This window comes from Pleurodeles waltl, chromosome 12 (genome assembly GCF_031143425.1).
Source record: "Pleurodeles waltl isolate 20211129_DDA chromosome 12, aPleWal1.hap1.20221129, whole genome shotgun sequence".
Classification (NCBI taxonomy): domain Eukaryota; kingdom Metazoa; phylum Chordata; class Amphibia; order Caudata; family Salamandridae; genus Pleurodeles; species Pleurodeles waltl.
Window position 1 is genome coordinate 103,176,578 of NC_090451.1, and position 24,708 is coordinate 103,201,285.

The window sequence follows — 24,708 nt, forward strand, 5'->3', positions numbered from 1 at the left end:
ACTGGTGTTGTGTGAAAGGTTGTGATATTTTATGTTACCTCTTGCTGATGTTGTTTGCAAGAGGTTGCAATTCTCCTTTGAGTCATTTGCTGGTGGAGGTTGTACCTCCTGTCTGAGGCTGACCTCTTCCCCGAAACGACTTGTGTCCTTGCTGTTGGAACTGCTACTGTTACAGTGGTCCCTTGAAACATTTGGTGGGAGGACCCGGGCTGGAAGCTGCCTCTTCTTGTAGGTCTTTGTAATGGTATGGCCCCTCTTCTACCACCTCCTCTGACCTGCAATGTACCCATTGACTTTGCTGTCTCATTGTCTTTTTAGGAGTTGATGTAAAATATCAGCAACTTTGCTCCTAAACAGTTCTACATTAAATGGGGTGCGTAGAATGTTGGCCTGTACTTCCGATTCAAACCCTGACATTTGCAGCCATGAGTGCCTGCGTAAGGGTACCATCAGACACTTGAGGTGTCCGCTGCATAAAGGGCTGAATTAGGCAGGTTTTCGCCATATTCTTTCCCTCTTCTGTCAGATGTGCGATCCTTCTCTTATATTGTTCTGGAAGAAGTTTCATTACCTCACCTATTTCCTCTCAATGCTGGTAGGCATGTCTATTCAGTAAGACACAAGAGTTCACAATGCGCCACTGATTTGCAACGCTGCGTTTGAGTCTGCATCCCATGAGGTCCATCCTCCTGCTCTCTGCATATGGAGGTGGGCCTGATGTGGAAGGGATCCTAGCTCTAATGTGCTGTTGCAATAATGATGGAATATGTGGGCACTGACCCCTTGATGCAAGCTGGGTCCTTGGGTGAAATATTGTATTTCTTCTCCGTCTTCCTAGTCACAGCTCTACAAGTGGCGAGCTCTTTGAATGCTTCTCTCCCTTGATCTAGCACACTAAGAAGCATTGGCAGGAATTGGTTCCTGGCTTGAGATGGTATCAGTGTCTCTAGGAGGAAACAGGATTGCAGAATTTCCTCTAGTTGGAGCTTGTATTTATCAGCAGGCTTTTTGATCACATGATTGCAGATTTAGTGGTCATTGACAAATAAGTAAGTGTCAACAGCTTCTTCTGGGAGACTGTTTCTAGGTCTTGAAAGTGGCACTTTGAATACTGCGACTCTGCTGAGCCCTGATACAAGGTTTCCAATTGTTCCTCTTCTTCCTTGTAAAAGAGTTCCTCCTCTTCCCTTGAGGTTCAGGGGGTCAAAAGGGCCTCGATATCTTCAAAGTTTTTTTCCCCCCTTGTTCTTTTGCCGTCGAGGTCTTGGATGGAATTCGAAAACCTTTAAATGTCTTGAGTTACTTACGTTTTTGGAGTTAGGCGGCCTCTAGGCTGCTCCCTTTTCTCTCAATTTCTGCCGGTTGGTCTTTGGCGGTGACGTTCAAACAGGTCTTAGACTCTTTAGACAATGTGTCTGTCCTCAAGCTGCTCTTTCTCTTGAGCATTCTATTTTTTCATGAAGCGTCTTTCTCTTGACTGTCCTTCGGCCACTGGGATTTTTCAGGAGCTTTTCCTCCAGCAGTGTCCCTTTTCGAGGACTCCTTTGGGCTTTCTGTCATGGGCCCTGCCATTGGTCGGCTAGTGTTTTAACTCCAAGGTTCTCTTGGACTATTTAGAGTCAGATTTTTGTGACTCAGACCCTTCTTTCCAGCATCTCTCTTATCTCCTGCTTTTTCTTGCTTGACTGGTTTTCTACGTCAATGATTCTCAAGTCAGCGTCTTATATTTCTCCCTTGGCTCCTTTGATGACATTTTCCTCCTTGTTGCTCGACAATCTCAGGGCTCTGAGGGATGTAGTGGTACCTTGCCCCTGCATTGTATGCTGCGCTCGTCTTTGCCGTTACCTCACCATCAGCGCTTCAATATGAATATTGCACAAGCGTTGCAGTCCTCGGCCCTATGTCCAAAGGACAGGCAAAGGTTGTACACTGGGTGTTGATCCTTCTGTGTAAACTTGTGATGGCAATTTGGGTAGAACTGAAATTGAGTCTTCAACTAGGCCACCAAGGGCCACCCCCGACCTGGTTTCTCGTAAAAAACAAAAAATCCCTTTAGGGAATTCCACTTCTTTATTCCTAAGGTATTTATTTTCTTGTTTCTTCTTCAGATTCGGTGAATCTTTCAGTGAACATCAACAAAGGTCTTTAAAGTTTTCTTTCTTCATATAGGAAAGCCTTTAGCCAAGCATCCAGACCCAACGGCAGAAAGAAAAAAGAATCTGAAGACTGATCAAAGGTGGGAGCTTCCAGAGGGGGAGACAACTTCACAGGAAGCACCAAATGGGCAAATCCGCTGACGCCCAACAACAAAAACAAAAAAAGGACTAAAAAAAAAGCACTAAGAAGTAATGCACAGCATGTGAATCCAGAAATAAACGACAAGGCAAAACTAGATATTTCCAACACAGGGGACAGAATGTTGGGTTTTTGGGGGTAGCACAAAAGAGCACACAAAAAGGGAATGTTGGAGGGAAGGTGGAACACCCATGGCCACATAATTAAGCTTGTGGTTAACAATGAGAAAGACTGACTGGGAGAATAGAGTGAAAGGAAGATCATATTGAAAGAAGAAACAAGAACTGTCCCATTCAGCTGAAATCTACTTCTGCCAGCATGGGAATTAAAATGAGTGTCTCAGATAACCAAGTACCTCTCACCATCAGGAAGTGGTAAAAAGTACTCTGGACCCTCTATGACAGTAAAAGTCAAAGGCTAAATACTGAGGGCATTAGGCCCAGAATCCACAAGTGTATTCACACAGGTGCACAGTTACACTCTAAGTGGCTGAATAAAAAGGCATAGGAAGCATTAGATCCCTGATGAAGATTTTGCAATTTGGTTTTACGGAGAAGTGGGTGATTGGGAGTAGCTGTTCCTTATTGGGCTGCTTTCCTAAAGGAAAACAGCTGCTTACAGGCTCATTAGTTGATAGAGGTTTGAAGAAAATTACCAACATGGCATACTGAAACTTGATATCACAATACAGAATGCGAATAACACATGATGTGCAATGAAGAGGGAGTCTCTCCTAGTACAGCAAGAAATCTTGCATGTAACTGAACGAATAGACTAATGCTTCCACAGGCAGCCATGTCTTGGAAAGGTAGGTGGTCTTCCTTGTGATTGGATATGCAACACTGTCCGGCTCATGGAGGGGCAAAAGGAAAGATGGTACCAGGGAGGCAGAGAAGTCCTTACCTGTGGAATTCTCACCACTGCCCATGGCAGTCATTCGTGCCACATGATCCACACCAATGCGCTCTGCTTCCTCCGTAGCTAGTGTGTATGTCAGCTCAGCGAATAGCATTGTCGCCTGAAGAGGCAAAGTTGATCATTAATCACCAGTAACAAAAATTCAAACAAAAAGCATCACATGTTTCAAAACATCAAAATTTGAGCAGAACTGAATAAAGTATTCCCTCTTCACAGAATGCCATTCATTTGTATGTGTCAACAATCGCACCTTATTTCATGTAGCAAGCTGGAAAAACAATCATTATGTGCCAGAATTTGTGAATAACAAACTCATAACATCTAGCATGGACTAAGTTCCTCCAAAAACCCATACACCCATCTACCACCAATGTCTTCCGTAAACATTCTCACTCTACTTTGAGGTTGTGTATGCCCAGCATTTTCCTTCACTACAATGCTTGCCCAATCTTCCTCTATACTGTGGCTAAGGTACTGTGTCCAATCTACTTTTTTTCTGGGTCTTTCAGGCACTGTGCCCAACTTTCCACTCTGCGGCTTTGAATCCAGATTTATAGCACTGTGCACCCAACAATACCCTCTACTGTTGCAGGCAGGTCCTGCACATACCTGTAGAGGTTGTATGCCAAACCACCTCAGCTGACACTGGCAGTTGTGCCTAATCTCCCTCTTCTACTACAACTAAGAGGCCCCCTGTGATAAGCCCCCCCACCCAACCACTGTTGTCACCAGGAGTTTTATTTGAGAGTCTCTCATCAGATGATATGAGGTCATGCATGCCCAAATTCCTATTTTGCTGCTGGTCAAACATCTACTGAAAATGAAGAATAGGTAATGCTTTGTCTGGTGGATACAGTACTTAACCACTGATTCCTCACTTTGTGAATAGTCCCCCAGGCATCAGACTGGAGCTGGAACTCAAAAGCAGTATTCCTGCCAGTAGGTAGTGTCGAGCAACTCAGCACCACCGTCGTTCTTTTGCGAAAGTGACAAGCAACAATGCAGACCAGTGCCACCCAGGCACACTGATGTCATTTGCTTTCTTAAGCTTTTCCATGCCTTCAGTCCCAGAACCCATTAAAAAAGAGGTTTGACCAATATGAAGATCTCGAAGTTGGGACCTTGTTAAATGGAAGAAAAAAACAGTTCATTCTACGGAACCAGGGGGGGGGGGGGGGGGGGGGGGGGGGAGTGGGAGAGGTGGGGGGGCGGAATCTGCAGTTACACTAGAGCATCCACCAGAAAGAGCATTACAGGATTACTGAAGTTAAGTAACTTGTTCTTCTGATGCTTCTAACCACAGATTCATCACCTTCTGAATAGAAACCAAACAAGTACATCCCACAATGGATGGGCAGCAGAAAGGCTCAGATCACAAAGTCCTGCAGAATCGGATGGACAAACTGGCAATCCCGAAGGACCCAACTGCCGGCATAGTAGTGCTTAGTGAATGTGTGCACTGATGTCCACATTGCAGCCTGACAAATTCAGGAAAGGCACTCCGCATGCTAGTGTAGTTGCCTTGTCTGCAGTGGGATGAGCTCAATCCTTCAGGAGGCCGCTTCCTTGCTAGCAGATTTTATGCAGAGTACTATCCACCTAGAGATGGTTCTTCTCTGCACTACCTTGCCCTTCTCTGCTCCCATGAAGCCCACACAGTTGAATGTCCACCTGATGGTTCTTGGTAAATTAAGTGTAGAAACTGAGGGCTCTCTTGGGGTCCCTAAAATGGAGTTGCTCTTCCTCTTTCAAGGAGTGAGGCAGGGCAAAGAAAGTTGGAAGAGTGACTGCCTAAGTGATGTGGAAAGGTGTTACTACTTTCAGCAAAAATGCAGCTCCAGTTCTCAACATCATCTTGTATTGAAATAACCTTGTATAATGCGGATGGACCGAGAGGGTCTGAAGCTCACTCATGTGACAAGCTGATGTGATTGTGACCAGAAAGACCGTTTTTAGGGTCATGAGATGTAGCGGACAGCTGTGCAATGGCTCAAATGGAGTGCACATTACAAAAGTGAAACATCTTCAGTCCCACTGTGGTATCACAAAGGCCTTTGGAGGAAACGAGCTGTAAACTTTTAAGAAATCTCATCACAACAGGTAATTTGAACAAAGAGGGTTAAACTGGCAGCTTCAAAAAAGCTGAAAGAGCCAACATATAACCTTTAACAGTGCCAATGACTAGAGCAAGAACAAAAACACCAGTTCAGACAGCTTAGCTCTTTGCTAGTCAATCCGACAGGTGCTGCACCAAGCAACAAACTTGTGCCAGTGCATAGTGTACAATAATCCATAGATGGATGTCTGGTTGCTAAAAAAAACAAATATTTAAATTTTGTTTCAATTTACATAAGTAACAAAGATACAAATGCACACCGACATTGACAAGTCTTCAAATCATGACAAGAAACCTTGACAATGTTGGCGTCCGAGTGTAGATCCCTATACTGGCGATAGTATGGTGTATCACAGGTCTGTTGGCAACAGGCATTTTGGTGACTGAAGGAAATTTATTTGGAAGGCAACATTAATTTGTCTGGCAGTACTGCTAATGACTTATGTGTGTAGTAATAAATGGAAACAAATAAAATATAAATACTTGTCTTGAATGAGATATATCAGAGTGCTCCAGACTATTAGACTAGTTTGTATTGGGTACTGTCTTAAACAAAATCACATTTGTACACTCCTTGGCAGCAGTAGTGTTGTCTGTTCTAGCATCTCCAACTATGCTGACTGACCACTTATGTGGGGGGTTTGTAAAGGTTTTGTATTCCACTGCTCCATATTGTAATAACTCTTCTTAAAGCTTTCTAGGGTAAGTCCGCTTTCTCACCAAAAGGTGAGAGTCATCAAATAGCATGTCCATTAAAGATGCCTGGACCCCCCCAGAGAAGTTGGATAACCTCATACAGGCCTGATGCCGAGGCAACACACTAGCAGTCATTTGTATTGAGACCAGAACTTAAAACACATTTTGTGCATACTGGTCATCTTGTATGGTGTGAGCTAAGGACGCCTCTAGGACCTTTGTAACTGCCAGCAGAATTCGACTACCAATGTCCCCTAAAGCAGTGGTTCTTAACCTGTGGTCTGGAGAGCCCTGGTGGTCTGTAAAGCTTGCTCAGTGGGTCCGCAGCTGCGTAGAAAATTAAATCCCGGGTTAATAAAGTGTATATAAAGAAGCAAAATGTAAAAGTGAAGTTTAAAAAATGTTCTGTAATGTGAAGGAGTTCGAAATTGAAGACTAAAAATTAAGTTAGTAACCACAGATTTATTTGTGGAAACAGAGCAAGTGCATCAAACAAAATATAGTAGGGGCGATAAGTGGCCTCTATTGAATTTAGAAAAGCTCCAACTTCTCATTAAAATTTAGATTTTTTAAATATTTGTGAATTAAATAAAATACCTCATTTGTGTATTTGTCTGATGAATGCTTATTTCTGTATTACGTACTGTTTAAATCTCTGCAAATGCTTAGGCCGTGTCCCCTGGCTTTCAGTAATGTGTGAGGGGGTTCACAGATTTCAATAATGATTATGTAAGGGTCACCGGTTCCAGTAATGAAAAAGTAGGGATCCACAGAAGCCAAAAGGTTAAGAACCACTGACCTAAACCATGACTGTACCAGCTGAGGAGGCAGCTGGCACTGACTGAGCGCAAAGCAAGACTAGTTGATGAAAAAACATGTGCTTGCCAAAAGTTTATATGTGCTTTGACTTACAATCAGGTCATAGTATAGACATTTGGGTAGACCATGCTGATGGATGCCTGGACCTCGTGTAGGGTGCTGTGTTAAAAAGGCAAGATGGCCAGTGCCAATTTATGGCCAAGAGCTACCTGTCTGTTAACTAGGGACCCAGAATATAGCTTTGCCCAAGTACCTGGAAGGGAATCTGTTAAGGCCTCACTGAATGGTAGGGGGAAGTTCAGTAGATGCCTGGCCGGGCTGTAGACCCTCCATCAGGTAGTCAGAACCTCCACTGTAGGGAGATACTGGTCAAAGATCTCTGTCACCCGCGTCACGACCACAGCAAATGAGGCACGGGAGATGCAACCGGTTGTCTTTGAGGGAGTGTTAGACCAGTGGTTTCTAGCGTTTTGACGTCTGTGGATTCCCACTTTATCATTACTGGAACCCAGGGACTCCCACTTAATAATTATTGCAATCCTGGGTCCTCCCACTGAGTCATTACTGGAAGTTGGGGATCCAGGCCGAAACATTGTTGATGATTTGAACTGCAAAAAAATACACACAGAAAATACAGAAACAAGCATTCCAGCAAACACATGCACTAACAATAACACATTTTATTTAATTTGTAAACAAATAAAACATAAAAATAAGTAAAATTCTGAATTGTAATAGGAAGGTTGGAGCATTTCTAAATTCAATTGGAGCGACACATCGTCCATACCATATTCTGTTTGATGCTCCTGCACAGCTCTCACAAATCAATCCGAGGATACTAATTTAGACCCCAATTTCAGATTTCTAGACATTTAAAGAACGTTTTAAAATTTTCAATTGTACATTTAGCTACCTTATTTATATGCACTTTATTAATCTCTTAATATTAGTTAATTTTCTAAGCAGTCACAGACCCCCTGAGGAGGCTTTGCGGACACCAAGGAGTCTCCAGACCACAGGTTGGGAAACACTGGTTTAGACCTCTGGCATTCTGTACTTTGAAATACCAACTGTCCTCACTGTATTGTATAGCGAGTTCAACCCCCTCAACCTAGTATTTTCTGAATCTAATCCAAAGAGCTGATGTAAAGTATGAGGTCTGTCGAGTGGTAAAGGCAAGCGATCGAAATCTGAAGGATTGGCTAAATGCTGTGCTTCAGTGGGATTGGAGAGCAGCCTTGGTCGAGAGAAAGCAGTCCGAATTGGAGACTACTATAGGGAAATTGCACCTCTTCCTGCATCGGCAACACCAGTGCCTATGTGTATGTGAAACGAACCATGCAATGAGAGGCACCGGAGCCCAATTAGAACCTCAAGCTCAACCTCAAGGTTCAAGATGCACAAAATGCACAGAGGGCGTACCAGATGGTGGCACCCTAAAAGGAGGATAACTGAAGTACGAGGGCATACCACAGGGAGACACAAGTGTGCTAAATATAAGTAGCATAGCATCCCTGAAGCTGCTACTTGCTGGGACATGAACGACAGACCTGGAAATTTGGGTTGTACCAGACCAAACTCAGAATCTAGTCATCAGGAGTGAGATTAAGAGACATGTTGAGGCCCTCATGCTTTCTCTGTAGTTTGAGTGTGACAGGAAGGGACCGTTTCCCACTCTGACTTCTTATGCTTCTTCTTAACCAAACCCTGGAAGAACTTTGACCGTTCACACAGATTCTTCAGATGCTTGGAAATGCATGTGTATGAAAGTGCCTTATTTCTGGTATAGTTACCCCCACTTTTTGCCAGTCAGTATAATGGGACTGTAGTTCTGTCGGATTCTACTAACCCCTAAATGTAGTTGTTTGTTACTTTTCACACCCACAATTGGCATAGTGGTACACCCATGTAAGTCCCTAATATATGGTACCTAGGTACATAGGGCATTTATCAATAACAATAGACTAGGAAGCCAATACGGAACTATCTTTTGGTTTATTATATGGACTTACTATTGGATTTGATGAGTAGTGTGGAAAGACACGGAATACACGAGAGGGGATATGATTAATAAATAAATAAAAAAAACTGGATTAATTCATTTGATTTAGCTATCAAGATTTTGGTGTGAGGGGAGTATATACTAAAGAATCAAGGCAGGAATTAGATCTCAAGCACTGATTATTTTCTAAAGTTAGAAATATCGGCGTCAACGTCTTTCTTTGGTTTTACCAATGATGAATCATTTTACAGAACGTGATATTGATGAAACTGTTGTAAGTATTATTGATGACTGATATTAGATCAACGAGTGCCACAGTATTGTTTGAATGTTTAATTGATTGACTCGTCCAATCAATGTAGGGGTTTTTGAGGGTGTAATCCCCACTGTAGTGCACTGTTGTAGATTTGTGTGTTGAACCAATATTCCTCAAAGTACTTTGTGCACCACTTATCCCTTATAAAACACCCTTTCCTGGCAATATTTATTAGTGAAAAGGTGCCTGCACCCTTTCACTGCCAAACCTAACCACTGCACTTAGACATTATAAGTCACCCCTCTGGTAGGCTCTTCAGCCCAAGGGCAAGGTGCATGTCTCTAAGAGCGAGGGGAGGCCTGCATAAGCAGGGTACCCATACAGACTCCAGGGCAATTCTTGGACTCTTAGTGCTGGGAAGCCATCTTAAGGTATGTAGTGGACACTGGCCGACACGACTGGTCCAACTACATAATGATTACTCCGAACCTAGGCATGCTTGTTATCAAGCATGTTGTACTCATGCAACCACACCGATTGAGGTGTTAGTTGCATGATACCACGTACTCTGGGGGTTCCCTAGGGGATTCCCCAGTTTTGCTTGTGCAGGTTTACGGGGTCCAGCTGCTAGTCTGCGCTGCTGCTGGTCCAACACTGTTCTGCCTTCCTCCTGATGAGCCAGGCTCAGGCCAGAGGAGCAGAACAAAGGATTTCCTGCAAGAGAGAGGTGTGACCATCTCTCCCTGTGTATGAGCTCTCTACTGGGTGGACTGGCCTCTGAGCACCACCAGACTGCTTTGAAGTGAACATTTGGTGCCCTTCTTGCATGATCCAGTTTGCACCAGTTCAGGAACCCCCGGTTTCCGCTCTGGCACAAAACTACACAAAGGACCGGCTCCTCTCCTAGGGAGGTACACAGAGCTCTGCCAGGTGGCCACTTGATTCTGTCATCTTGAAAATAAGATGTGCAGAGGCCCATGGGGGAATCTGGTTGGTTAGGCCAGGTAGGATACATCCCTGACCCCCTCTGATAGGTGGTCACTGCAGAGAGTTATTTAAGGGCTACCTCGTGGGTGGGTCCTCAATTTGTCAAGCAATATTCAACAGTGAACTCTCTGCAGGACATCTTCTGCCCCAGGCCTCTAGAACTGTTGCTGGTCTTCGCCTGGAACCAAACAAGTCTGCTTCTGGTGGGAAAGCTCCCATTGCAACATTGTTACTCCAGATCCTGCAAGAATTCTGTAACATCCAAGGCTGAGCATACACCATGGTCACAAGGACTCTGTTTGCACCAGGAAGCACGAAGAAACCTACCTCAGAGTGAAGGAGTCACTCCTCTGCAACCACAGGTACATCAAGGAATTGTCGACGGGTTGGTGGGGCCTGCCGACTCTGGACATTCAAAAATCCTGCTTCACAAACAGTAAGTCTGTGGCCTCTGGGCCTTGCTGGTCTTCTATCCAAGTTTGGACACTGTAGGACCTTGATTCTGCCACTGGACTGGCACCCCTGTGCGCTGTGACTGTTGAATTTCCCAAAGCTTGTTGACTATTCCTCTGGAAGATCTTGCGCCTCCAAGAAGCCCCAGCCCCCAGCACTGTGCAAACCGAAGATCAGCTCCTGTCCTGCAGCTCCTGTGACGTGGGACTTCTGTTTTGGTGGGCTGATAAGGTTCCTTGTGACTCCCTGTGCCCGTCGCCTGTGGATCACCTGTGGAGGCTCCATCGACTTTTGTTGGTCTTCCTGTGTGCTGAGGGATAGCTCGGACTCCCCCTCATGGGTAGAGTCTCCTGAATCTTGCTGGTCCCCACAGCTTTGCAAACTTCTCTTCTGCTCCTATTTTCACTTACCAGTGCTTGTTGGTGACCTGGCTGGTCACGGGCCCTCCGGCAATCTGGTGACCATCAAGGCCAGCTCATAGGAAACTCCTGGGATCTTCAACTCCTGGACCCCGCAGCTAGGCTTCTTCCACTGACTTGCAGGAACTTCACCTACAGGAGGGTGGGCATTGCCACCTGCACCATGTGGGCACTTCCTTGGGTGCTGGAGTCTGTCCCCTTCCTTTGCAGGTCCTTCACATCCAGAATCCATTCTTAGGTTCTACCAGCCTGGTCCAAGGGTTGTGACAGCAGCTGGACATTCTGTGGCATCATCAGTTTTCAGAGAGGGTCCCTGGTGTACATACTCCTGTCTTCTTTTTATTCTGGGGTAGGGGCACTCTCCATCCATCCATCCATACTATTGCATGCTGGTTTACTCGGTGTCCGCTGCGAAGGGTCCTGAATTCCACAAACTCCAACTGCTACTCTCTGTGTTAGCCTAAGAGACAACTGGGTGGGTAACTGACTTACTGCTGGTTGTTGGGGTCACAGACTGTACTTACCTCTGGAGTTCCTAACTACCCCTAGCTTACCGCCATACTTACATTGGCTGGAGTCCCACTTTCGCATTCCACTCTTTTAGTGTACGATTTGGCCCTCCCCTTGGGGCCCTGTATATTTCTATGCTATTTATGCTGGTTATTTTATGTGTACAATTTGATGTAATATCTCCAAAGGGAGATATTACAATGTCAGTTTAGTACTAGTGCTGTAATAAAGTATTCTTTACTTTTGCAACACTTGTGTGGTTCTTTCTTGTGACCAAGTTATTGTCTGACTACTGTGGTATTGCAAGTGCTTTACATTCCTCCTAGATGAGCTTTAGCTGCTTGCCTCAGCTATCCCTAGAGAGCTTCTGCTATCTGGACACCTATTCACTATCACTAAGGGGTTGCCTGGACTCCGTATAGGGTGCCACACCATAGATGTACAACATAAACTAAGTCAGCAGGATTTTACTTTCCAGTCCTGTATGCCTTCAGGTGCATCTGTGTAGTGTAGTCATAGGCTCTGGAGTTGTGCTCCGACCCAGGAACCACAGGTACACCTCATGGGGGATCAGTAACAGGCAAGTTACTTACCTTCATTAACGCCTTGCCTTTTTTCACACTGGCAAACTCTAGATACCATATTCTCTGTGCCCAATTCGGGGCCACTGAAAAGACTTGGGCCCAGTCAGTCCTGATCTTCAGAAATCTGGGCGAAAGAGGTATAAGAGGGAAAACATACAGGAGTCCAGAGTTCCACTCCAGGTGGAACGAGTCTCCTAGTGAGACACACCTTAGAAACTCCAGCACACAGAACTGCTGACATTGCGTGTTCTCAGCAGTGGCGAGCAGATCTAGCCAAGGCTCGCCCCATTTGTGGAAGAGACCTTCAGACATCTCTCAGTCCAATTGCCATTTGTAATTTTCTAGGTGTCGGCAGCTGAACTCATCCACCCTGGCGTTCAAAGATCCTACCAGGTGGTTCACCACCAGAAAAATTCCTCAATGATTCAGTCATTTCCAGAAGCACAGTGCCTCCTGGCACAGTGTCCTTGGCCCAACCCCACCCTGTTTGTTGCAATACCACATGTCAGTGGTATGGTCTGTAAACACCTGTACCATCGCCCCCTTTATGGATGGAAAGAAGGTTTTCAATACAGGGCTAATGGCCCTCAGCTCCAGAAGGTCCATATGCTGCTGGGCCTCCAATCTGGATTTGACTTCAGCAAGTTGAAAGGGAACCCAAAAATGACTGGAAGCTCAGCCTTGGAGGTAGCTGACAACTGCCTAGGTCGAGCCCACTGTCGGCAGCTGGTCGTCGAGGTAGGGGAAGACTGGAACCCCACACCTCTGAAGGTGTGCGACAACCACAGCCATCACTTTTGTGAACATCCGAGGGGTGCAAGTGAGGCCAGAGGCGAGTACAGCAAACTGAAACTGCCCCTGCCCCACTATGAACCCCAGGTAGCGCCAATGGGCCAGCAGGACGTGAATAAGTAAATATGGGTCCTGCAGGACCGATGCTGTCAGGGTCCAGAGTGGACAAGACCTGGGCTAAGGTGAGCATTTTTTATTTTTCCCTCCAAAGGAAGGCTTTGAGTGGGGGAACAGATCCAGGACAGGACTAAAGCCTCCATCCTTCTTTGCCACTAGAAAGTAGCGAGAACAACCACCACAACCCACTTTGGGTGCAGTCAATCGCTTGATAGCTAATTTGGCCAAAAGGGCTTGCACTTCCTGCTGGAAGATGGACTGAGTCCTCCATCAGTCAATCTCGGGGTGGCCGAAAGTGCAGGGGAGTGTCTGTGAAGGGTAAGGTGTAACTCTTCCAGATAATCTGTCTGATGATGTCGCCTTTTAACCCAGCAAGAATCAATGGATCCTGCCTCAAACCAGGTCACTGTGCTCCACTAAGGGCACTATACAGAGGTTTGGTAGGTGGGACTGTGGGGAGGCAACAGGGGCCAATAGGCTTGTGATCCAGACTAAAGGGCCTGTCGTTGCCATGACCTTGGCAGTCAAATGGCTGAGCACCTTAATGAGACTGAAGTGGCTTTTAGTACTCTATTCCTCTGCCAAAACAGTGTAAGGAACAATAAGTAAGTCCAAGGAGCGTGCTCTTTGAACTGCTCTAGAGCAGAATCTGCCTTTTCCCCTAAGATGCGAGTCCTGTCAAAGAGTATGTCTGTAAGGGATGACTGAACATCACACAAGAACCCTGTTAAGTGTGGTGGCGAATGGAGACACTTGTCCCCATGGGAAATGGTGGTATCCAAATCACAACAAATTGCGCACTTGGCCGCGTCACAATGGTCCTGTATGGCTTGGGTCAGAACAGGTCAGATCTTCCTGGACACATGGGAGGACTTTTAGCTACCCAATTTCAAGTGTGGGAATAGTAGCCCATCAGGAAGCTGGAATTAACGGACTAGAGGGCCACAGTTTTGGAAGAAAAGGATTCAGAAATGTTTTAGAGTTCGTCTAACTGGTAGATCCCTGCACCAGCAAGCTAGGAGGGGAGGGGTGAGGAGACAAATGCAGGGTCGTTTGGGGCATCTTGGTGGAGTCTCACAATTTTGCGACTGACTGGAGGGCTAGAGCAAACAGCGGCCCACACCCCTAAGAGACTATCTAAGTGCCTCATTGAAGGGTAGTAGGGGCCCCCTAGATGTTTGCCCCGGCTGGAGCACTTCTGTCAAGACACTGGTTTTGACCTCTAAGGTGGAGGTCAAGAACCTTGATTGTTCCATGCATGACTGTTAAGAAAGATGCACTCGCCTCAGTGGCAGGGCCTGGGGGTCAGAAGAGTCCTGACTCAGTGGAAGTGTCAAGGCCACTAACTTCTTGGAGGTCATCATACCAATTTTCTTTGTGGTATGGTTGACCTATCTCACCACCTGCTTCACAGTTGTCATCTGAAACCATACCGATTAAGGCATGGGTTTTAATTTGTAGAGATGGCATGTAAAGAAGGGGAGGCTGCACTCAGATGGAAATCGAGAACGGCCTCGGTTTAGGTTGCAGTAGCGCAGACATAGATTTTTGTAAGTGTAATAAGTAGCTTACAATGTTTTTTGCGGAAGCATGTAGTGGTTGAATTTGATTATTATGGCAGTAATAAACCAATCTTTTCCATTTGTTTGCGTAACAATGTCTTGTAGTAGGTTTTCTAGCTTGTTTAATGACCTCCATACATTCTTGTGTAAGGTCTAAATGTCCAAATTCTAAGACTTCAGGAGCCAGATTGCTAGATTGAGCGATGCTGGATTCGGGTGTCTGATCTGTTGTTTGTGTTGAGTTAACAGATCTGGTCTGTTTGGTAGTTTGATATGAGGTACTACTGACAGGTCTAGTAGTGGTGTGTACCACGGTTGGCGCTATTAGTATTAGTTTGAGTCTGTTTTGACTCAATTTGTTTACCAGATAAGGAAGGAGTGGGAGGGGGGAAAAGCGTAAGCAAATATCCCTGACCAACTCATCCATAACGCATTGCCCTTGGACTGAGTGTGTGGATACCTGGACGCGAAGTCTTGGCATTTTGCGATTTCTTTTGTTGCGAATAGGTCTATTTCTGGTGTTCCCCAGCGTAGAAAGTAAGTTTGTAGTATCTGGGGATGAATTTCCCATTCGTGTGTTTGTTGGTGAGCTCGACAGATTGTCGGCCAACTGGTTTTGAATCCCTGGGATGTATTGTGCTGTTAGGCGAATGTGATTGTGAACAGCCCAATGCAAAATCTTTTGTGCTAAGAAACACAGTTGTGATGAGTGTGTCCCTCCTTGTTTGTTTAGGTAATACATTGTTGTCATGTTGTCTGTTTTGACAAGAATGTGTTTGTGGGCTATTAGTGGCTGAAATGCTTTCAATGCTAGAAACACTGCTAACAGTTCTAAATTATTTATATGCAGTTGTTTTTGGTGAACGTCCCATTGTCCCTGTATACTGTGCTGGTTGAGGTGTGCTCTCCAGCCCATCATGGAAGCATCTGTTGTGATCACGAATTGAGGCGCTGGGTCTTGGAATGGCCGCCCTTGGTTTAAATTTATAGGATTCCACCACTGAAGCGAGAAGTGTGTCTGGCGGTCTATCAACACTAGATCTTGAAGTTGACCCTGTGCTTGTGTCCATTGTTTTGCTAGGCACTGTTGTAAGGGCCGCATGTGTAGTCTTGCTTTTGGGACAATGGCTATGCATGAAGACATCATGCCTAGAAGTTTCATTACAAACCTTACTTGGTAGTGCTGGTTTGGGTACATGTTTAATATTATATTTTGGAAGGCTTGTACTCTTTGTGGACTTGGAGTGGCAATCGCCTTTTGTGTGTTGAGTGTTGCTCCCAAGTATTGTTGTATTTGGCACGGTTGTAGATGGTTTTTTTGATAGTTTAGAGCGAACCCTAGTTTATGTAGGGTTTCTATGACGTATTGTGTGTGTAGAAGACACTTGCTCAGTGCTGGTTTTTATTAGCCAATCGTCCAAGTAAGGGAATACGTGCACGTGCTGTCTCCTGATGTGAGCGGCTACTACACAAGGCATTTTGTGAATACCCTTGGGGCTGTAATCCCGAATGGTAACACTTTGAATTGGTAAGGCACGCCTTGGATTACAAACCTTAAGTATGTCCTGTGGGAAGGATGTATGGGTATGTGGAAATATGCATCCTTGAGATCTAATGTTGACATGTAGTCCTGTTTTTTGAGCAAGGGAATCACGTCTTGAAGTGTTACCATGTGAAAGTGATCTGATTTAATGTAAAGATTCAGTGTTCTGAGGTCTAATATGGGTCTCAGCGTTTTGTCCTTCTTTGGAATTAGGAAATATAGTGAGTAGACACCTGTTCCTTTTTGATGGTTGGGTACTAGTTCTATTGCTTGTTTTTGTAACAATGCTTGGACTTCTAGTTTTAACAGGTCTAAGTGTTGTTTGGGCTTATTGTGCGCTCTTGGAGGCACATCTGGTGGCAATTGTAGGAATTCTATGCAATAACCATGTTGGATAATGGCTAGGACCCATGCGTCCGTAGTTATGTTTTCCCAGTTGTGGTAGAATGCGGTAAGTCTCCCCCCCCCCCACTGGTGTTGAGTGGTGGGGGTTTGTGATACTGAAGTCACTGTTTGGTTTGCGGGGTTTTTGGGCTCTGGAATTTCCCTCTTGCCTTTGGGAATTGTCCACCCCTCTATGTTCCTTGAAAACCTCCTCTTTGATACTGGCCCTGATATGTGGGTCTGACTTGTGAGGTGGAAGGCTCTGTTGTTTGGGAACGACCCCCCCCCCCCCCCTCTCCCCTAAAGTGCGGCTTTCTAAAAGTGCCTCTGCTCTGTGGGGAGTAGAGCGCGCGCCCATGGCTTTGGCCGTGTTTGTGTCCTTTTTGAGTTTTTCAATTGCTGTATCCACCTCCGGCCCAAACAATTGTTCTTGGTTGAACGGCATATTCAGCACAGCTTGCTGGATTTCTGGTTTAAAACCCGAGCTCCGTAACCATGCGTGCCTACGAATGGTTACCGCAGTGTCCACTGTCCTTGCTGCTGTGTCTGCCGAGTCCATAGCAGACCTTATTTGGTTGTTCGAAATCGGTTGTCCTTCCTCAACCTGTTGGGCACGTTTTTGGTACTCCTTCGGTAAGTGCTGAATGATATGTTGCATCTCATCCCAATGTGCCCTGTTGTATCGAGCCAGTAGAGCCTGAGAATTGCCAATCCGCCATTGATTGGCTGCCTGTGCTGCCACCCTCTTGCCTGCTGCATTGAATTTCCGACTTTCCTTGTCGGGCGGTGGTGCGTCTCCTGAGGATTGGGAGTTTGCCCTTTTTCGGGCTGCTCCCACTACCACCGAATCAGGAGTTAATTGCTGTGTTATAAACACAGGGTCCGTTGGGGGAGGTTTATATTTCTTCTCCACCCTAGGCGTGATGGCTCTGCCTTTTACTGGGTCCTGGAACACCTGTTTGGCGTGTTTTAACATGCCTGACAGCATTGGCAAACTTTGGTATGAGCTGTGAGTGGATGCCAAGGTGTTAAACAAAAAGTCGTTGTAAGGAAATGCCTCCTTGGCATGGTTACCCCCTGACTTTTTGCCTTTGCTGATGCTATGTTTTGAATTGAAAGTGTGCTGAGGCCTGCTAACCAGGCCCCAGCACCAGTGTTCTTTCCCTAACCTGTACTTTTGATTCCACAATTGGCACACCCTGGCATCCAGATAAGTCCCTTGTAACTGGTACCTCTGGTACCAAGGGCCCTGATGCCAGGGAAGGTCTCTAAGGGCTGCAGCATGTATTATGCCACCCTAGAGACCCCTCACTCAGCACAGACACACTGCTTACCAGCTTGTGTGTGCTAGTGAGAACAAAATGAGTCAGTCGACATGGCACTCCCCTCAGGGTGCCATGCCAGCCTCTCACTGCCTATGCAGTATAGGTAAGACACCCCTCGAGCAGGCCTTACAGCCCTAAGGCAGGGTGCACTATACCATAGGTGAGGGTACCAGTGCATGAGCACTGTGCCACTACAGTGTCTAAGCAAAACCTTAGACATTGTAAGTGCAGGGTAGCCATAAGAGTATATGGTCTGGGAGTCTGTTTTACACGAACTCCACAGCACCATTATGGCTACACTGAAAACTGTGAAGTTTGGTATCAAACTTCTCAGCACAATAAATGCACACTGATGCCAGTGTACATTTTATTGTAAAATACACCACAGAGGGCACCTTAGAGGTGCCCCCTGAAACTTAACCGACTATCTGTGTAGGCTGACTGGTTCCAGCAGCCTGCCACACTAGAGACATGTTGCTGGCCCCATGGGGAGAGTGCCTTTGTCACTCTGAGGCCAGTAACAAAGCCTGCACTGGGTGGAGATGCTAACACCTCCCCCAGGCAGGAGCTGTAACACCTGGCGGTGAGCCTCAAAGGCTCACCCCTTTGTCACAGCACAGCAGGGCACTCCAGCTTAGTGGAGTTGCCCGCCCCCTCCGGCCACGGCCCCCACTTTTGGCGGCAAGGCTGGAGGGAACAAAGAAAGCAACAAGGAGGAGTCACTGGTCAGTCAGGACAGCCCCTAAGGTGTCCTGAGCTGAGGTGACTAACTTTTAGAAATCCTCCATCTTGCAGATGGAGGATTCCCCCAATAGGATTAGGGATGTGACCCCCTCCCCTTGGGAGGAGGCACAAAGAGGGTGTACTCACCCTCAGGGCTAGTAGCCATTGGCTACTAACCCCCCAGACCTAAACACGCCCTTAAATTTAGTATTTAAGGGCTCTCCCTGAACCTAGAAACTAGATTCCTGCAACTACAAGAAGAAGGACTGCCGAGCTGAAAGACCCCTGCAGAGGAAGACCAGAAGACACCAACTGCCTTGGCCCCAGACTTACCGGCCTGTCTCCTGCCTTCCAAAGAACCCTGCTCCAGCGACGCTTTCCAAGGGACCAGCGACCTCTGAATCCTCTGAGGACTGCCCTGCTTCGAAAAAGACAAGAAACTCCCGAGGACAGCGGCACTGTTCCAAAAGAACTGCAACTTTGTTACAAGTAGCAGATTTAAAGACCCCTGCAACTCCCCGCAAGAAGCGTGAGACTTGCAACACTGCACCCGGCGACCCCGACTCGACTGGTGGAGAACAACCAACTCAGGGAGGACCCTCCGGCGACTCTACGACTGTGAGTAACCAAAGTTGTCCCCCCTGAGCCCCCACAGCGACGCCTGCAGAGGGAATCCCCAGGCGCCCCCTGACCGCGACTGTCTGAACTCCATTTCCCGACGCCTGGAAAAGACCCTGCACCCGCAGCCCCCAGCGCCTAAAGAAACGGAACTTCTGTGCAGGAGTGACCCCCCAGGAGGCCCTCTCCCTTGCCCAGGTGGTGGCTACCCCGAGGAGCCCCCCCCTTGCCTGCCTGCGACGCTGAAGAGATCCCTTGATCTCTCATTGACTTCCATTGAAAACCCGACGCGTGTTTGCACACTGCACCCGGCCGCCCCCGCGCTGCTGAGGGTGTACTTTTTGTGCTGGCTTGTGTCCCCCCCGGTGCCCTACAAAAACCCCCTGGTCTGCCCTCCAAAGACGTGGGTACTTACCTGCTGGCAGACTGGAACCGGGGCACCCCCTTCTCTCCATTGAAGCCTATGTGTTTTGGGCACCTCTTTGACCTTTGCACCTGACCGTCCCTGAGCTGCTGGTGTGATAACTTTGGGGTTGCTCTGAACCCCCAACGGTGGGCTACCTTGGACCAAAAACTCAAACCTGTAAGTGACTTACTTACCTGTGAAAACTAACAATAACTTACCTCCCCCAGGAACTGTGAAAATTGCACTAAGTGTCCACTTTTAAAACAGCTTATTGTGTTTTATGTAAAAAGTATACATGCTAAAGTAATGATTCAAAGTTCCTAGAGTACTTACCTGCAATACCTTTCAAAAGAGCTATTACATGTAAAATTTGAACCTGTGGTTCTTAAAATAAACTAAGAAAATATATTTTTCTATAACAAAACCTATTGGCTGGATTTGTCTCTGAGTGTGTGTACCTCATTTATTGTCTATGTGTAAGTACAACAAATGCTTAACACTACTTGGATAAGCCTACTGCTCGACCACACTACCACAAAATAGAGCATTAGTATTATCTCTTTTTACCACTATTTTACCTCTAAGGGGAACCCTTGGACTCTGTGCATGTTATTCCTTACTTTGAAATAGCACATACAGAGCCAACTTCCTACAGTCGTCTTCTATGGGCTCCGCATGCATTGCTACATTATGGAATGTAGCTGCCCTTGAAACCACCTGCATATATGCCATGCTGTCTTCTGGCGGTGACGGCCTTGCCGGGTAGCAATCGGGACTATTGTCTGAGACCAGTGCATCATGTAAGTCCCATGCATCCGGGTCATATTGTGTCATCCCCGTGTGCGTCGGCGACTACATTGGGGGTGTCGCTACCGGGGACAGGTGTGGCGAATGCAATGGTGAATGCTGTGGCGAGAACCTTGGTGGTGTTTTGTCTTTTGCCCTTGACTGCATTTCCGTCTCCTGGAATGCTAGCTTTCGCTTGATTTTTATTGGAGGAAGAGTTTGGATTTTCCCCGTGTCCTACTGTATGTGCAGCCTCCTCTGGGTATGGTCTGGCTCTCCCATGCCCAGTTCTTGTTCAAATCTGTGCCCTTGCATTTGACTTGAAAGGCCTTGCTCTTCTGTATAGAAGCCTGTTTTCGGCTCCGAGGCTGCATGTTTCGGCACCGAAGGTTTCTGTACAGTCTTCTTCGGCTCTGAGGAAACCTTCTTGACTTTATGGGTGTCGAACTCTCGGTGCCGAGATGGTTCGGAGCCGGTATCTCGACCGGAGTCGGATGTCTTCGGCTGCTGGGAGGCCTTTTTCGGTGCCGATGTTTGGTCACCGTGTTTTCGGGTTCAGCAATGGCCTGTTGGTGGTGGCATCCCCTTGGCCTTTATTATTTTCGAGTGAGTTTTTGCCGGGGCTGGTTTACTCACAGTTTGTTGCTGCGTATTCGGCTGCTCACTTTCGGACTCGTCCGAGTCAGAATCTCGAATGGAGAATCTCTCCTCTTCCTCGACCTGCTCGGCCGGTGTCAACGCCATCTGGAGTCCTCTAGCTCTTCGATCGCATAGTGTTTTCTTCGATCGAAATGCCCGACAGGCCTCGCAAGTATCCTCCCTGTGTTCCAGAGATAAACACAGATTACAGACCAAGTGTGGGTCTGTATAAGGATACTTTGCGTGGCAATTCGGGCAGAAACGGAAGGGGGTCCGATCCATGAGGTTTGAAGATGGATGCAGTCGGGCCGACCAGGCCCCACTGAAGCGTGGAAGCCCCGAAAGGCCACCGGAGCACTTCGTTTTTCTTTCCGGTGTCGATGTGCTAACACTAAAATGGTACCGAGCACGAACAATACCGTCGAATTTTCCGATAACTAGCTAACTTTCCCGATTCGAAATACGGAGCGAAGAGGAACACGTCCGAACCCGATGGCGGAAAGAAAACAATCTAAGATGGAGTCGACGCCCATGCGCAATGGAGCCGAAAGGGAGGAGTCCCTTGGTCTTGTGACTCGAAAAGACTTCTTCGAAGAAAAACAACTTGTAACACTCTGAGCCCAATACTAGATGGCAGGATAATGCACAGCATGTGTATCTGCAGCTACACATGCCATCGAACATACATACATATACACACACACACACACACACATATATATATATATACATACATATACACACACACACACATATATATATATACATACATATACACACACACATATACACACACACACACACACACACACACATACACACACACATATATATATATATATATATACACACACACACACACACACGGAAAATGTCACTTACCCAGTGTACATCTGTTTGTGGCATTAGTCGCTGCAGATTCACATGCTGTGCACAGTCTGCCATCTGGTGTTGGACTCGGAGTGTTACAAGTTGTTTTTCTTCGAAGAAGTCTTTTCGAGTCACGAGACCGAGGGACTCCTCCCCTTTCGAGTCCATTGCGCATGGGCGTCGACTCCATCTTAGATTGTTTTGCCCGCAGAGGGTGAGGTAGGAGTTGTGTATGCTAGTAATAGTGCCCATGCAATGGAGTGAATGCGTATGTACATAATAAAGTTTTAAGTAATATATTTACAAATGTACAAATGTTTAAGATCTACTTCTAAACGGCTACAGGCTCCCGGGGAGGCGGGTGGGCGCATGTGAATCTGCAGCGACTAATGCCACGAACAGATGTACACTGGGTAAGTGACATTTTCCGTTCGATGGCATGTGTAGCTGCAGATACACATGCTGTGCATAGACTAGTAAGCAGTTATCTCCCCAAAAGCGGTGGTTCAGCCTGTAGGAGTTGAAGTAGTCTGAAATAATGTTCTTAATACAGCTTGACCTACTGTTGCTTGTTGTGCAGTTAGCACATCTACACAGTAGTGCTTGGTAAATGTATGAGGCGTAGACCATGTTGCTGCCTTACATATTTCGTTCATTGGAATATTTCCTAGAAAGGCCATGGTAGCACCTTTCTTTCTGGTCGAGTGTGCCTTTGGTGTAATAGGCAGTTCTCTTTTAGCTTTAAGATAGCAGGTTTGAATGCACCTAACTATCCATCTAGCAATGCCTTGTTTTGAAACTGGATTTCCTGTATGAGGTTTTTGAAAGGCGACAAATAATTGTTTTGTCTTTCGAATTAGTTTTGTTCTGTCAATGTAGTACATTAGTGCTCTTTTGATGTCTAATGTATGTAGTGCTCTTTCGGCTACAGAATCTGGTTGTGGGAAGAACACTGGTAATTCTACTGTTTGATTTAGGTGGAACGGTGAAATTACTTTTGGTAAAAATTTAGGATTGGTCCGTAGAACAACTCTATTTTTGTGTATTTGAATAAATGGTTCTTGAATGGTAAATGCTTGAATCTCACTCACTCTTCTTAGAGATGTGATGGCAATTAAAAATGCAACTTTCCACGTTAAGTATTGCATTTCACAAGAGTGCATGGGCTCAAAAGGTGGTCCCATGAGTCGTGTTAGGCCAATGTTGAGGTTCCATGAAGGAACTGGTGGTGTTCTTGGTGGTATAATTCTCTTTAGGCCTTCCATAAACGCCTTTATGACTGGTATCCTAAACAATGAAATTGAGTGCGTAATTTGTAGGTAAGCAGAAATTGCCGTAAGATGTATTTTAATGGAAGAGAAAGCTAGGTTAGATTTTTGCAAATGTAGTAAGTATCCTACTATTTCTTTTGCAGATGCGTGTAAAGGTTGAATTTGATTATTATGGCAGTAATAAACAAATCTTTTCCACTTATTTGCATAGCAGTGTCTAGTGGTAGGTTTTCTAGCTTGTTTTATGACCTCCATACATTCCTGTGTGAGGTCTAAGTGCCCGAATTCTAGGATTTCAGGAGCCAAATTGCTAGATTCAACGATGCTGGATTTGGATGTCTGATCTGTTGTTTGTGTTGTGTTAACAGATCTGGTCTGTTGGGTAGTTTGACATGAGGTACTACTGAAAGGTCTAGTAGTGTTGTGTACCAAGGTTGCCTTGCCCATGTTGGTGCTATTAGTATGAGTTTGAGTTTGTTTTGACTCAACCTGTTTACTAGATATGGAAGGAGAGGGAGAGGTGGAAAAGCGTACGCAAATATCCCTGACCAGTTCATCCATAGAGCATTGCCTTGGGATTGATCTTGTTGGCATTTTGAGTTTTCTTTTGTTGCAAATAGATCTATTTGAGGTGTTCCCCAAATTTGAAAGTAATTGTTTAGTATTTGGGGGTGAATTTCCCATTCGTGGGTTTGTTGGTGATCTCGAGAGAGATTGTCTGCCAACTGGTTCTGAATCCCTGGAATAAATTGTGCTATTAGGCGAATGTGGTTGTGAATCGCCCAATGCCATATTTTTTGTGTAAGGAGGCACAACTGTGTCGAGTGTGTCCCTCCTTGTTTGTTTAGATAATACATTGTTGTCATGTTGTCTGTTTTGACAAGAATGTATTTTTGGGATATTATGGGTTGAAATGCTTTCAGCGCTAGAAATACTGCTAACAGTTCTAAGTGATTTATGTGAAACTGCCTCTGATGTATGTCCCATTGTCCTTGGATGCTGTGTTGATTGAGGTGTGCTCCCCACCCCGTCATGGAAGCATCTGTCGTTATGACGTATTGTGGCACTGGGTCTTGGAAAGGCCGCCCTCGGTTTAAATTTGTACTGTTCCACCATGGAAGCGAGATGTATGTTTGGCGGTCTATCAACACCAGATCTAGAAGTTGACCCTGTGCTTGTGACCATTGTGATGCTAGGCACTGTTGTAAGGGCTGCATGTGCAATCTTGCGTTTGGGACAATGGCTATGCATGAAGACATCATGCCTAGGAGTTTCATTACCATTTTGACTTGTATCTTTTGTGTTGGATACATGGCCTGTATTACCTTGTGAAATGTTTGAACCCTTTGTGGACTTGGAGTGGCAATCCCTTTTGCTGTGTTGATTGTCGCTCCTAAGTATTGCTGGGTTTGACACGGCAAAAGGTGTGACTTCGCGTAGTTGATCGAGAAACCTAGCCTGTGAAGGGTCTGTATGACGTAGTTTGTGTGCTGTGAACATTGTCTTAGCATGTTGGTTTTGATTAACCAGTCGTCTAAGTACGGGAATACATGTATTTGCTGCCTTCTGATATGTGCAGCTACTACTGCCAGGCATTTTGTAAAAACTCTTGGCGCA

At 46.0% G+C, this 24,708-nt stretch overlaps 1 protein-coding gene across 1 annotated transcript in view; it reads right to left on the minus strand.

Moving 5' to 3' along the window:
• The window catches only part of COPS6 (COP9 signalosome subunit 6), a 131,638-nt gene that overhangs the window by 37,924 nt on the left and 69,006 nt on the right, over positions 1–24,708 (minus strand). The window contains exon 7 of the mRNA XM_069216789.1: positions 3,199–3,313. Within this exon, the coding sequence (XP_069072890.1) occupies positions 3,199–3,313 (115 nt within the window). The remainder of the gene's footprint in view (positions 1–3,198; positions 3,314–24,708) is intronic.